Below are 15,896 nucleotides of genomic sequence, written 5' to 3'. Positions count from 1 at the left end.
ATGATAAGCCAAGTTTAGGAGCTCCAGCTTAATGTGTTTTTTGTCACATTTATTTACAAAGAACAAGACTGCTATTTTTTTGGTTAAAGTCATGGCCTATTCTTTTTTTTTTTTTTTTTTTTTTTTTTTCCTTTTTATGGCCACATTTGTGGCATAGGGAAGTTCCTGGGCCAGGGGTTGAATTGGCCTACACCACAGCCACGGCAATGCCAGATCCTCAACCCACCTAGGTTGGCCAGGGGTGGAACCTGCATCCTCACAGAGACAGCATTGGGTCCTTAACCCACTGAGCCACAGCAGGAACTCCTGGCCTATTCTAACTTATAGTAAACATGAGTTTCATTTATGTTCTATGTATTACATCTAAAAAATTTCCTTTGAGCCAGTAGTTTAAGTATAGTTAGTAGAAATGTATACAGAGGCCTTTGGTAGCAGAGGCCTGTGAGGAATAATACCTTCCATGAAGGATTAGATTATTGAGTCCTGAAATGGGCATTTTACATGTGGAAGCTATTGGGCTCTGGGAATGCAAAGTCTGTGAGCCACCCCTGCGAAGAGCATATCGTAGTGTGAACTAAAGAACGATAGTCACTGGGAGAGAGAAATGAACTCTTTTAGGGCTCAAGTAATTTTAGTGATGTCCTCCTAGGTACTCTTTTACCCTAACCTGAATTACCCTTTATTGTAGAGTTAAATACTGTATAAGTCACTATCAGATATTAAGTTGAGCCTGGCTGAATAAAGTTTATAGAGAAACAAACTAGGCATGGCCATCAGAGAAATGAATAACGTAGAACATCGTGCAACATAGTCTTTTTGAAATAGCAGTATCATAGGGGGAGAAGTTCATCACATTACTGAATGCAGTGTGTGAATCAGGATTCATTTGGGGTTTCTTGGGGGGGAAAGCTAAAAAAACAAGCCTTTGGGTGCCAGTTGGGGAAGTGTGCATGTGGACTCGATATTAGATAATGGGAGAGTATTACTGTTAACTTTCCTAGCCATGATAACAGGATTCTTGTCATGTAGCAGAATGTTCTTATGTTAGGAGATGTATGTCAAAACAAGGATAAAGAATCCTACAGCCTGTTGTGTGTCCAAGCCAAGTCCTACCAGCCCAGAGCCTGTTGTTAAATATTCTGGACTTTTGTGATTCCATAACCCTTGGTAGCTTGAAATCAGCCATGATGTGAGCATTCATACCACAAAAATCTGCAAATGCTGCAAATAGGGATTTTTTTTTCCCTCCTCCAGAGAGCTAATTTACCAGCTTACCACTGCTAACAGCTTACTTTGAAATGATTCAGAAAACACACACATACAAATAGATAGAACATAGAGAGCAAAATATTAACAGCTGTTGAATTTAGATAGAGGATATGTGTTCTTTAATTGTCTAGTCCAGGAGTCAACAGACTTTTCCTATAATGGCCGAAATGTAAGTATTTTAGGCACTGCAGCCCATATGGTCTCTGTGGTAGCGACTCGCTCTGCCATTACAGCCTAGAAGCAACAATAGGCAATAGTTGTGAATGGGCATGGTTATGTTCCAATAAAACTCTGTTTATAAGAAAGGTGGGGTGTGTGTGCCATATTTGGCCTGAGGCCGTAGTTTGCCAATTCCTGCGCTAGTCTTTCAGCTTTCTTATACTTTTAAAATATTTGATAATAAAAAAAATTATTTAGTAAAGTTCTTAGGAGTTCCCATAGTGGCTCGGTGGAAACGAATCCGACTAGTATCTGTGAGGTTGCGGGTTTGATCCTTGGCCTTGCTCAGTGGGTTAAGGAACCGGTGTTGCTATGGCTGTGGTATAGACCCCTGACTTGGGAACCTGCATATGCCTCGGATTCGGCCCTAAAAACCAAAATAAAATAAAATAAAATGAAGTTCTGAAGTTTGTTTCCAGAACCCTCCTGGATCCTCTAACACCTACTCCTGCAAAGTGTATCACACAGATCTGTTTCCACTCACTCTAGTCTTCTCTGTGCCTTTACTCAGTTATTTGTACTTTGATTAACTACCTGAACACCACAACTACTTACTAACATCCTCAAGACGGGCCTCAAATCCCACTTACTCTGTAAGGCCATCTTTTTGTTTGGTTAATCTTTGTTTTGTTTTTTGGCCATGCCCACGGCATGTGGAAGTTCCTGGGCCAGGGAACGGCCTGAGCCACAGCAGTGACAATGGGTCCTCAACACCTAGGCCACCAGGAACTCCTATAAGGCCTTCTTGAATCTCTTCTAATCAAATTTTCTCTCATTTCTCTGATGATCTGTAGTCCTAAATTTGTGCCTTGATTTTGCTGCTGTTCACAGTATACCCTTTATTAGTTCCTAACCCAGAAAGCAGAGAAGGGTCATTGTATTCTTTACACATAATAGGGGCTCAATTAATATTTATAAGTTGAAATCTAGTTGTTCAGATATCCACATGCCTGCAGACACTAACATAGGAGTCCTGAAGTCCAGAATAGATAATGTTGGCCTGTCTAATTTAGATTTGGAAGAATTAAAGATAATGGAAATAGGAGACATATTCTTTCTTTCTCTCTCTCTTTTTTAAGTTTAAGGCTGGTCTGATCCAAATTCAAGTCCCTTTGCCGGGGGTGGGCAGAGTAGAGACTGTCTTAAGGGAAATGATAGCTACAAGTAGTTTCCCTAAATAATGAGGAAAGGAGGAGGAGAGGGAGAAAACAGGCTGAGAAAGAGCTTGATAAGGAAAGGACTTCCATGCTTCATGAAAGAGCTTGGATTTTTCTTTCTTTTTTTTTTTTTAAGGGTCGCACCCTCGGCATCTGGAGGTTCCCAGGCTAGGGGTCTAATCAGAGCTGCAACTGCTGGCCTACACCAGAGCCACAGCAATGCCAGATCCGAGCCGCGTCTGCGACCTACACCACAGCTCTCGGCAACACTGGATCCTTAACCCACTGAATGAGGCCAGGGATCGAACCCACAACCTCATGGTTCCTAGTCGGATTTGTTGCCACTGCACCACGACGGGAACTCCCTTGGATTTTTATTTCTTAAGGCTCTTAGAAGCAGTGCAGGGAGTTAAGCAAGATCACATTTGCATCTTATAAAAATCTCCTTGGCACCGTGGCAGGGGCAAAGAACTGGTGGTGGGAAGACTCTTTAGGAGGTGACTGCAAAAAAACAGCCCACTCAAGGGACGATGATAGCCTAAACTAATGTAGTGGCATGAGCGTGAAGAGCAGAGGATAATTTGAGAGCCCTAGATGAGAGAGAATGGCTAGAACTTAGTATGTCCATCAAGATGGTCACAGACAACCTCACAATCTCTTCAAACAACAGATGCATTTCTTGCCCACACGACACATCCTGTGCATGTTGGAGAGGCACCGTGGTGCTCACTGTGGTCACTCTGGGATCCAGCCTGAGGAGCTTCTCTGAGGTGACTGGTTGATATACCAAAGGAAAAGCTCTGGAGGGATTCACCTGGACTGTTAATTGCTATAGCCTAGAAGTGACACACACATTTCACATCTCATGGCCTAGAACTTGTCACTGGGCCCCACAGACGTGTGGAGTCCAGAAAGTTCAGTCACGGGTGAGCAACTCTGGTCCTGCCATGGTGCCTGACTGGATGAAGGAGGACTCCCTGGTCTCTGATTTAGGGAGGGAGGCAGGTATTGGAGGTTCTCACTGAGAAAGAGGAGGGGAAGCAGGCAGGCCAAATCCTGATAAATCTTTTTCGACTCTAAAGTGTAGCGTTGTAGTGCTCCTTTCCAGTCGTCAGGGAGAAGGATTGGAAATCAACTCCATTTGTGGGCGAGAATTGACTTTATTCTTTACAAAGGATGTTTTAATTCATGCTTCCCAAAGTCTTAAAGTTTTAATAATGCAGTGTTCTGATCTAATACGTTTCTTTCTTGAATGTCCATATGGACTATTGTGTCAACATACGGTGGAAAAATATTAGTTACTGACTAGGATGTGAGTGAAGTCTTCCTCACTTAATATCAGGCTGCGGAATTCGAAATGCCAGACTCGTGAATGCCCTCCGCGTTCATCACCACCAACCCCAGCAGGGCCCACTTGAAGCCATCAAGGGGCGGGCGTTGAGGAGGAGGTGTAATTAGGCTGATTGGAGCCCATTGTGCAGCTCCGGAAGGCCGACACCTAGCAGCCTTAGGGAATGTTAGTGCCTCAAAATCATTGGGGAATGACGTCCTCTTTAACCTCAAAAGAAGGCAGCAGAAATAGTGAATCTACAGTTTCTCCTCATCTTTGTTCTCCACCCTCCCTCCCCAACTTAATTGGGGGTACCTTAAAAACTGACTTTTATTGTGCATTTGTTTCTTAACAGTTGCGAGAAACAATCAAAGCTGGCAAAGGTGTGACTTCAGCTATTGACCTGTGTCGTTACCATGGAAACAAGGCGCTGGAGGCCCTGGAGAGCTTTCCTCCCTCGGAGGCCAGAACTGCTTTAGAAAACATTGTGTTTGCTGTGACCAGATTTTCGTGACACCAAATTAAAAAGACACCGTTGTTTGTTAGCTGAAAAAACCGGGGAATGAGGTGATCGGGGAAAGCTTTTGTGAGGCAATATCTAAATGTGTTAATGATTTTAACAATGTATACTTTTTTTGTCCTTTTTATCACACTGCTAAATGAATACTGCCTTCTTTTTGGAACTACTGCAAACAAAATCAGAAGAAAAAAAGGTCAAGCAGTTTTCAGTTGTCACGCCAGAAGCACACTTGAGGCTGCAGTAGCAGAAATAATTAATGAGATTCGCTCCTGTGACCTCAGCAAATGGACAGGAAATAAGTCCTTATTGATTGGACCGAGCCAGGGATGGCACCAGGGCGGTGGCCTGTGGTTTTCCTTCTAGAGAGGACAGAGCAAGCTGGAAGCTGCAGGTGTCAAGAGAAACACTGTCAATGCCAAGCAGGGAGAACCATCAAATCAAAAACCAGTGACCAATTTGTCAGAACGGAGGGTAGTTTAATGATAAAAAAAACATGCTTTGTCTTCTTGCAATTATGTCTTTGTATTTATAGACACAGTATGAGTATACTTTGTGCTTTTTGATTTTTGTAAGCTTGGGGGGGGGGGAAATTGCTGAAAAAATAATGCCAGGTATTTGAAGTAGGAGATTAAAATGTTATCTAATGTTAACTTGGTTGTAGTAGGAATTGCCTGTTTTTCTTTCGAGAAGACCAAAGATTTTTCAGATACATTTCAAAGAACCAAACTTTTTCTTTTTAAAGCTGAACAGGGTGCTTTTTTTTTTTTTAACAAGGAAATGTATTCATTTGTAATACTTGATGTAGAGAATACCATTAATTTTTACAAGTGCCAGATATATAATTGTTGTACTGGGGAATTCATTGGTGATTTTTTTTTAACCTCAGAATGTCAAATTTTGATCTTGAACCACAGACATCCAATTATAGAAGGAATATAAGCAATCTCACTGGCCTGCAATCAGACACTGTCTCTGTGTGGTTCATAGGAGATGATTTTTGCGGTTTGCATGCATGTAATATGAGAACACCTTTGACAAGAAGGCTGAGTTTACATAAATGATCTAGATTGAGACTCAGCTACCTTTCTTCCTTGTGTGGTGTAATTACAGCCCTATCTGGAGACAGCGAACACAGCAAACAGATTTTATTACCTAGTTCGCTCAAACATTAGGTGAAGTCATTTTAGTTAAATTCCTTCCCTGAAAGTTACAAAACCGTTTTTATCAGGACCCAGCATGTGCCATACAATGAAGAGAAAATGTAAGCCACAGAGGTGAAGGTATTATATTATGTGATATTTTTAAGCACACTTGAAATGTTGTAACTGTACAGTTTATGCTGCTACAATTCGAAGGCCTATATATTTAGCTAAAGAGAACATACCACTCTTGTGTTCGAAGTGTCTTTTCTCACAGAAATTGGCTTAATTAGTAACTATGGTTAGATGCTTCAGATCAGACTAGGTTTTAATCATTAACCTCCACAATGGAGGAGTCATGCTTTGTGTTCTCTGGATGTTCGGGAACTGAAACAGGCGATGGGTTTTATTAAGCAGATGGTCAGATACTGTAGGCCATAAGGCAGGACTCTAGGGCTCCTCTAATTCTGCTTTAGCAGCTAGTTTGCTGTGTGACCTTGAGCTTGTCACTTCCCTCTGAGCCTTACTTTCCTCATCTGTAAAATAAGGTTGAACAAGAAAATATGGGAGTTCCCATCCTGGCTCAACAGAAATGAACCTGATTAGCATCCATGTGTATACAGGTTCGATCCCTGGCCTTGCTCAGTGGGTTAAGGATCCAGCGTTGCCGTGAGCTGTGGTGTAGGTCGCAGGTACAGCTCAGATCCCGAGTTGCTGTGGCTCTTGTGTAGGCTGACATCTACAGCTCCCATTAGAGCTCTAGCCTGGGAACCTCCATATGCCATGCGTGTGGCCCTAAAAAGACCAAGAAAGAAAGAAAGAAAGAAAGAAAGAAAGAAAACATATGGACTCCCTTCCAGCTTTATTTTCTAAAAATTTACCCTATCTGACTTTATAGATAACAAAGATGCTGTGTGAGATTCAGGAAGGAAGGAAAGTGAAACCCAAAGAGGGACAATGATGGAATGCATGAGGCTTAATGGCAGACATCTTGGCAAGTGTGCCTCTCAGGTGACCTGAAGAATTCCCAGCTCTCCTTCATATGAGTCGTAAGCCTGGACTCTGCTTCAGCACCTGCCTTTCTGCTTTACTTTAGGACTTTTCCTACCTCCCTTTCATCTTTCCAGCTGCCTTCCAGTCTATTCCCTCTCATTTGCCTTCCCTTCGCCTCCCAGTGCCCACCCTCACTGCTGAGTGAAAGCTCTGCTTTTGTTAAACCTAATACATTGGCTAGTTCACTCTAAAGTGTAAGGCTATTAAATGGAGTCTTCTCCATGCCCCTTCTTAAGGGATATTTGTTTATTAATTCATATTAAGCCCCAGTCTCTAAGAAGAAAGTTGGGGCAGTAAGACCTGCCTAAATACACTTTTCAGCCTACTGCCTGGGTGCTGCCAGGGAAGGTCTTGACAAGGCAGAGCTAGTGATCTCAGAGTGTCTCCTCCTTCACCCCCACTGCATCACCCCCATCCCTAGATTCTTGCTAGAGGGAAGCATGCATTCATTAGCCATTGTCCTGCTCCCCCCCACACCTCCAAAGCTCTCTCACTTCAGGCCCGGAGCCCACCTGCACCTGCCTTCCTCCCTATGCGTCTTGTCTTCAAGTGTGATAAAACCTGCTTTACTGAGGCCCCCAGGTGTGTGCCAGGCATTCTGCTATGGGCCTTAATAACACTGACTTGTTCAAATCCCACAACCACTCTCTGGGTGAAGACTTATCCCCTGTTTATCGATGCAGAAGCCAGCAGAGGGGAACACCTCTGGCTGGCTGGCTTGCCCTCACACTCCACCCCACTCCACCCCTTTAAAGTCTTTCCACAGAGTGCCTCTTTCTTCCTTTGCTTCTCTTTCCAAACAAGACTCTGCTCCCAATCTTGAGCATCCAGCCTTCAGTCTCCTTCATGTCCCTATTCTCTAGTCTTGCATCTCCTCTGCTGGCTATGAATGTGCTTAATTCTCCCCAAAATGAAACGCATCACTTCCCCTGTTCATACTTCCACCTCCACTTTTTTTCCTCCCATCATGAGCAGCACATGTCCTTAGGGGCTACCAACCCCTTAGCCTCTGCAATGAATTGGTCACTCACTGCCAGGTCCCCACCATCTAGACCAGCACCAGCACTTTAGACAAAGAATGCTTGTCCACAGATGTCTCAGGTCTCCCTGCTCGGCTCCACCGAGATGCCTTCTTTACGTTCCCAGATGACAGCCTCACCGTGGAATGGGCCGGCCATACGTACCCTGCATGCAGACTTGCCTGCAGCATCTCTTGGTGTTCATTGCAGCTTTCCCCCCCAGCCCTCAGAGCCTGTTGTTACTCTTCCCCTCTTCTCCAACTACCCTTCCTCTTAGTCTTACCCCATCAGACATTCTTTTCTAAACATTTATATTCCCCCAGAAACTACAGAGCAGTTTCTTTCCCCATTAAGTCATCTTCTTTTATTTTTGTTGTTGTTGTTGTCTTTTTTCCTAGGGCCACACTCACGGCATATGGAGGTTCCAGGCTAGGGGTCTAATCGAAGCTATAGCCGCTGACCTACACCAGAGCCACAGCGATGCCAGATCTGAGCCATGTCTGTGACCTACACCACAGCTCATGGCAACACTGGATCCTTAACCCACTGAGGAAGACCAGGGATCGAACCCGCAACCTCATGGTTCCTAGTTGGATTTGTTAACCACTGAGCCACGACGGGAACTCCAAGTCATCTTCTGTTAAATTCCCCAACTTAGAATAACTTATTGGGAGTTCCTGCTGTGGTTCAGTGGGTTAAGAACCCAGCTAGTATCCATGAGGATGCAGGTTCAATCCCTGGCCTCGCTCAGTGGGTTAAGGATCCCGTGTCACGTGGCTGTGGTGTAGGCTGGCAGCTACAGCTCTGATCTGACCTCCACCCTGGGAACTTCCATGTGCCACAGGTGCAGCCCTAAAAAGGGAAAAGAAAAAAAAGAAGAAGAATAACTGTTACTAAAAAGCAATGCCAATTAGGTATTGATTGATTAGATAGTGGGTTATTTGCCATGTACTATTAGTTACTTAATGACTATCGTTAAGCTTTGTTGTAAGTTTTATTTGATGATAACACTAAATCCTGTTCATGTTTTCTTGTTCATAAAATGTGGTTACCTAGTCACCTAAAAATAAATTATCAGTGATTGTTTGCCTGGTCTGGGTCTCATTCTATAATGTTTGAGACTTTCTCTTACCTATGCCAATATTATTGCTGTGGCCCAGAATGCAGGTGACACCTTAAACTTGGGGTACAAGACATATACATTAATGCAAAATGCTCCCAAAAAGATGTAGCCTTTTTTTAAGGGCTAGTAACCACAGCGCAATGAACTCAGGTGACCAGAAAGTAATCTGAATAATCTGTCACCTGAGTGAATGATTTGTGATGGTCTTTTGAAACCTGACAAGTTGCTGTAACATGGATCTCTGTGGGCAAGCAGGTGTGGGGGAATTGTGTTTAATCAACAAAATTGCTGCTAAAGGTACTGCTTTTTCTTTCTCTCTTTTTTAAGACTCTAATCAGCAGGTTCATTACTGATAAGGAGTCCCTTCCTAGAGTTCTTAGTTTCAGGAAGATTCTTTCCTGCCCCTTCATTTGTCTTCCCACTTTGAAATCCTGCTGTTAAGATCTCACCTTTCTGATGAAGCTCCAGGAATTCTATCTTTAGTATCTGTAAGGACTGCCTCTCAATCTGGAGAAGGCATGCCACACCTTTGCTGAAACTCAAAAAGGCAGAGATGGGTTGGGGTGATTTTTTAATGTATTTAAGTGTGAGGACACAATTGTCATTCCATTATTATTAATAGTTTCTGTTGTTAATCACCTTTTCGTAATAACAAAGTTATTTGCACTTTCTTTTAAAAACACAAAGCAATCTAACAAGATAATCATTTACTTCTTTCTCCGGTTCCTTCCTTCACTCCTAATCCCTTCTCAAATTAACTGTTTTATTCTTTCAGAATAGGTCCTGCCTTTCCATTAAGGAGATAACATACTTCTGAAAAAGAAGGTCACCTGGGGAGAATCCAGAGGGACCAGAACCGACGGGGAAATCCGCCTCTCCCTCTAGCTCCCCCACCTGCCCTTCGAGTGCAGAAGTGCTGGGTTTTAGGTTTCTACTGGTGAAAGAATGCTCTTCCTTGATATATATAGAAAGAGAAAGTTTCTCAGGCTTTCGTTCTTTTTCTTTCTTTTTATAGATGCTGATTCCGTCTTCATGGAAAATTACATCAGCTTTCTCTCAGTGCAATCTGTTCACTTCTAAGACCTAGTGTCCATCACCGCATGTCCTATGAGCAAAACAAGTAGGCTCCCCACTTCCTTGACTCTTGGGGAATTTTCTTTCTTTTTTCTTTTTTCTTTTTTCTTTTTTTTTTTTTTTTTTTTTTTTTGTCTTCTTAGGGCCATATCCTCTGCATGTGGAGATTCCCAGGCTAGGGGTCTAATTAGAGCTGCAGTCGCCCGCCTACACTACAGCCGCAGCAATGCCAGATCCGAGCCGCGTCTGCGACCTATACCACAGCTCACGGCACTACTGGATCCTTAATCCACTGACGGAGGCCAGGGATCAAACCTGTAACCTCATGGTTCCTAGTCAGATTTGTTTCCACTGAGCCATGATGGAAACTCTGAATTTTCACTTTTTCATGCATTTAAGTAAATGAACACTTGAAAGAAATTTTGGAAAATAGAAAAATAAATCAGTTATTCTTAATCTCAATGTGCTAATAACAATCAGTATCACTGTTACATTTGTATTTCTTCCAACCTTTTCTGCCATGTGTATCTTTTTTTGCATGGTTGTAATTATAGTATGCCATTGAACTTTGGGCCCTGCTATTCCCACATAATGCCTCCTAAGCATTTTTCCATGGTGCTGCAGTCTTCATAACCACTATTAAGAAGTATTTTAAATTCTGAACAAGACGTCTTGAATTTCTCTTCCTGATTGGTGTCTCCAGTATACGTGGGTATATGGTAAATATTTTATAAATCAATCGCTCAATCTGCTACTAAGAAAATGTTTGGTTTTTTTGGAACTAAAGTATAGTTGATTTATAATGTGCCAATTTCTGCTATACAGCAAAGTGACCCAGTCATACATATATATATATATATACGTTCTTTTCTTTAAATTATTTTCCATCATGGTCTATCCCAGGAGATTGGATATAGTCCCCTTGATATACAGTAGGAACTTACTCTTTATTCATTCTAAATGTAAGAGTTTTCATCTACTAACCCCAGACTCCAAGTCCATCCCACTCCCTCTCCTTTCCCTCTTGGCAACCACAAGTCTGTTCTCCATGTTTGTGAGTCTGTTTCTGTTTTGTAGATAGGCTCATTTGTGCCGTATTTTAGATAACATATATAAATGATATCATATGGTATCTATCTCTGTCTGACATAGTTCATTTCACTGCAAATGGCGTTCTTTAGTTCTGTTTTATGGCTAAGTAGTATTCCGTTGTATATATGTACTACGTCTTCTAATCCATCTTTCTGTCAATAGACATTTATGTTATTTCCATGTGTTGACTTTTGGGAATAGTGCTGCTGGGAACATAGGGGTGCATGTATCTTTTTTAATTATAGTTTTGTGTGGATATATGTATATATATACTCAGGTGAGATTGCTGGGTCATATGGTAGTTCTATTTTTAGTTTTCTGAGGTACCTCCATACTGTTTTCCATAGCAGTTGTATTAATTTCCATTCCCACCAACAGTGTAAGAGGGTTCCCTTTTTCTCCATACCCTCTCCAGCATTTGCTATTTGTAGACTTATTAATGATGGCTGTCCTGACCAGAGTGAGGTGGTTTGATTTGCATTTGTAGTAGTTTTGTAGTTTCATTGTAGTTTTGATTTGCATTTCTCAAATATTAGCGATGTTGACCATCTTCATGTGCCTGCTGGCCATCCATGTGTCTTCTTATGTCAATTTAGGTCTTCTGCCCATTTTTCAATTGGGTTGCTTGTTTTTTGTTGTTGAGTTGTGTGAGTTGTTTGTATATTTTGGAGATAAAACCATTTTGTAGGTTGTCTTTTTTTTTTTTTTATGGTTTGTGCAAAAGAAAGTCTTTGTCTTGGATAGTGCACCTGCAAGTTCTCCACAGCAGCAGTTTAAAGCTTTGGAATAAATTCCCTTAAAACTCTTCAACCTGAATGATTAATCTTTGGTTAGTGGTTCCATTCCTGCAGGATGATGCTGAAGATGGATGCACATCTACGTCTTTTCCTCTTGCTTCGCTGCAAGTTCCGAGCCAGCCACACTTCAATGGGATGGCTTCCTCCTTCCCACTGAGGTTCGCCATCTCCTAGGACAGGAAAGGCCCTCAGGCAATTGTCATAGGTTCTACTCTTGGCCAAGACCATGGAGAAACTATTTGCTAAAACTCGAAAAGCCATCTTTGCTTCTTCAAAGACTTAGGAGAAGGATACCTCCAGGGTTTGTTCGAAGGGAAACGAAGTGACTTTGACTCAGATTGTTCCTGCTATAACAGTATGAGCTTAATGTATTTTGTTTTTGTCTTAATTTGTTTGTTTGTTTGTTTGTTTCTTACTTTTGGGGCCACACCCATGGCATATGGAGGTTCCCAAGCTAGGGTCTAATGGGAACTACAGTTGCCAGCCTACACCACAGCCACAGCAAGGCCAGATCTGAGCCGAATCTGCGACCTACACCACAGCTCACGGCAATGCAGGATCCTTAACCAACTGATTGAGGCCAGGGATTGAACTCGCCACATCATGGTTCCTAGTCAGATTTGTTTCCACTGCACCACAGTGGGAACTCCTGAATCTTTCTTTTAAACCTTCAAATGAATAAGAAAAGAGCATCATCCTCAAAGAATTAAGCTGCTCTTGCAACTTTTCCTTCCTTGAATTATTCATCATTAACTTTACTATTTGTATTACTTCTCATTTCTTACATTTCAGTGAAGTCCCCCTCCCCGCCCCTCTCCCTTATATCACGAATTGCACAGTAACTTAAACTTACTTGTGTACATGGAATATGATCAGTTAATTGTGAGCTTCCTAATTGCTGCCTGTTTATGCAGTTCTGTACCATGCTTCTCTTTCCTTTTATCCTTCTTTTTTTTGAAGATTTAGAATTGCCTTAAGTCTATTTTTAAAAGTAGCTTTGTGGAAGTATAACTAACATACCATAAAATTCGCCTAGTTTAAGTATGCAATTCAGTTAATTTTAGTAAGTTTACTAACTTGTTCAAACATCAGCACAATTCAGTGGGTGTTTTTGTTTGTTTTGGCTTGGTTTTGGGCTTTGGGCTCTGCCCATGGCATGTGGAAGTTCCTCAGACTGGGATCAGACCCACACCACAGCAGTAACCTGAGCCACAGCAGAGCAGTGCCAGATCCTTAACCTGCCGAGCCACCAGGGGACTCTCACAATTCAGTTTTAAAGATCCCTTGTGTCAATTTGCAGTCAACCCCTACTCCCATCCTCAATCCTAGGCAGCCCCTAACTTACTCTCTGTCTCTATAAATTTGCCTTCTCTGGACATTTTATATAAATGGATTTGTACAATACTTAGTCTTTTGCATCTGGTTTTTATTATTTAGCATAATGTTTCTGAGATTTATCTATACTGTAAAATTAATCATTATTTATTTCTTTTTATTGCTAAATAATATTCCATTGTACAGATACATGTGTTTATCCATTTACCAGTTGATTGGTATTTGGGTTGTTTCTGCTGTTCGTTATGAATAATGCTGTTGTGAATATTGATGTACAAGTCATTGTGTGGAAATAACTTTTCATTTCTCTGGAGTACATCCTCAGGAGTAAAGTTTATGATAAATTTATGTTTACCTTTGTAGAAATTGCCAAACTGTTTTTGAAAGTAGCTGTATCATTTTATATCTCCAACACATGTAGCCTCCAGTTTCTTCATGTCCTTGCCAACTCTTATATGTGGAATCTAAAATACGACTTACATGTAATGTCATATGGTATTTATGTTTCTCTTTCTGACGTACTTCACTTAGTATGAAAATCTCTAGTTGCATCCATGTTGCTGCAAATGACATTATTTCATTCCTTTTTATGGCTAAGTAGTATTCCATTGTATATATACACACCACATCTTCTTAATCCATTCGTCTGTCAATGGACATCTAGGTTGTTTCCATGTCTTGGCTATTGTAAATAGTGCTGCTATAAACCATTTTAGTTCTATTGCTTTTCTAGGTGTTGACATCATTAAATGGGGTACAGAGACTCCCATGATATATATATATCATGGAATTAAATGTAAGATTTGCTTCTATTATAATATAAAATGTAAGAGTCTGTATTTGGGTGCTTTGGGCTAACCTTCCTTCCCTTCCACCCCCTACATTCCACTTAAGTCTTTTACCCTCTAATCTCCTTGTCAGTTCTAATAGGCATTCACTCATCATTCACAGCCCTTTTTCTACAGAACCTCAGAATCCTCAACACAGTGCTCCAGGCAGCCATTATTATTGTGTCAGAGCCAGCACCTAAGTTGAAATCTGTTTGCATCTCCATCTATTTGCTTTAGCCTATATTTTATCATTTCAGAGTATTTGAAATAAAACTCATAGCCATAGCTTTCTTCCTTTCAGATTATTTTATTTTCTCTGTTTCACATATAAATTATCATAATAAACATAATGAAAGATATCACATATGTTGACTTTAAGAATGACAGTATCCGGAGTTCCCATCGTGGCTCAGCAGAAATGAAACTGACTAGTATCCATGAGGACACAGGTTGATCCCTGGCCTCACTCAATGGGTTAAGGATCCAGCGTTGCTGTGAGCTGTAGTGTAGGTCGTAGATTCGGCTTGGATCTGGCGTTGCTGTGGCTATACCTTAGGCCGGCAGCTATAGCTCCAGTTCAACCCCTAGCCTGGGAAAAAAAGAATGACAGTATCCATCATGTCATCCAAGTCTGCTGGTCCCATAGGGTTGTTGTTTTGGGGGTTTTTTGGTTTTGGGGGGGGTGGTCTTTTTGTCTTATCTTTTTAGGGCCTCACCACAGCATATGGCGGTTCCCAGGCTAGGAATCCAATCAGAGCTACAGCTGCCAGCCTACACCACAGCCACAGTAAAGCAGGATCCAAGCCTCATCTGCAACCTACACCACAGCTCACGGCAATGCCATATCCTTAACCAATTGATCAAGGCCAGGTATCAAACCCGAAACCTCATGGTTCCTAGTCGGATTCATTTCCGCTGAGCTACGATGGGAACTCCCATGGGTATTTATATTTTATGTAACTCTGTTCTGATAGCCATGAGCAGAAATCAAAAGTCCATTAGTATGAGAAAACTCTTTAGAAATGTCTTTGCAAAACATTTTCCATGAACCATTGTCATCATTAGATACTATTTAAGAAAGATTAAAGTGTGTTGTTTTGTTTCCTGGTTAAGGAAGTTTAAATTTTCTTTTGTCTTATCAATTTAAATACTGGGATTTGTTTGAGATTTTTTAAATTTTTTATTATTTTTTTTTAGATTCTCATCTCTTTATAAAGAGATTCAGAAAGAGAGAAGATGAAGAGATAGACAAGGGTACATAACAGAGCAAGTCTTTGATTAAACATCCAAATATCTATATTTTTCTTCCCAGTGTCCCACCTACCAACTTTTTATGATCAGAGGCTAGCATGACAGATTACCTTAATTTGTATCTAGCTGTTGCTGGCTGTCACCATGGTACCAAGGCACTCAGGCAAATATAAATGCCTAAAAACGAATGTGTAGGAAGAGAAATTTGTCCCTAGCCCCCTCACCTCCCGTCATCTGGATGAGTAGTCCAGCATTAAAATTCTTTGTTTTACAGCCGTAACAAAACAAAACAAAAAACCCCAAACCTTTGAAAACCAAATTATTATAGACCATTAAAATATAACAATGTCTGCAAATGTTTTGTCATTTGCAAAAATTATCTCCCATCTTTGTACCTACACCTTGTAATGATTGAAACAGCCTGTACAGTAACAGTGATTGAATTTTTGCCCTCAAGCAATATAAAACACCAGCAAAAATACAGCCATATTAAGTAGACTTTCTATGGTCGTATAGTCACAATAACTGGCATCTTTTTATTCTTTCTCAGCAGTTAGGGTTTTTCCAATAATTGTTTGTTCATTTCATCTTTTTAGGGCCTCATGCAAGGTATATGGAATTTCCCAGGCCAGGGGTCAAATCAGAGCTGCAGCTGCTGGCCTACATCCCAGCCAGAGCAACACCAGAT

General features: G+C 41.3%; 1 protein-coding gene across 6 annotated transcripts in view; it reads left to right on the top strand.

The window, feature by feature from the left end:
• The window catches only part of PDSS2 (decaprenyl diphosphate synthase subunit 2), a 288,051-nt gene that overhangs the window by 252,725 nt on the left and 19,430 nt on the right, over positions 1 to 15,896 (top strand). Inside the window, exons 8-9 of one of the 6 annotated variants that reach the window (XM_084976621.1) lie at positions 9,845 to 9,949; positions 11,847 to 14,242. The exons of 2 other annotated variants lie outside the window; for them this stretch is intronic. In XM_084976621.1, coding sequence (XP_084832747.1) covers positions 9,845 to 9,916 — 72 coding nt within the window. In that variant the 3' untranslated portion in view covers positions 9,917 to 9,949; positions 11,847 to 14,242. Of the gene's footprint in view, positions 1 to 4,330; positions 4,490 to 9,844; positions 14,243 to 15,896 lie in introns of those variants that run through there. 3 more of the 6 variants (XR_002336490.2, XM_021065253.2, NM_001167653.1) reach the window with 3 other exon arrangements.

The sequence above is a fragment of the Sus scrofa genome, chromosome 1 (genome assembly GCF_054392235.1).
Source record: "Sus scrofa isolate SSC_HxYL_T2T_F1_AM1 chromosome 1, Sscrofa_HxYL_maternal_Yorkshire_Landrace_v2.0, whole genome shotgun sequence".
NCBI classification, from domain to species: Eukaryota; Metazoa; Chordata; class Mammalia; order Artiodactyla; family Suidae; genus Sus; species Sus scrofa.
The sequence above is the reverse complement of the archived record's forward strand: the minus strand, read 5'-3'. Positions and strand labels throughout refer to the sequence as shown.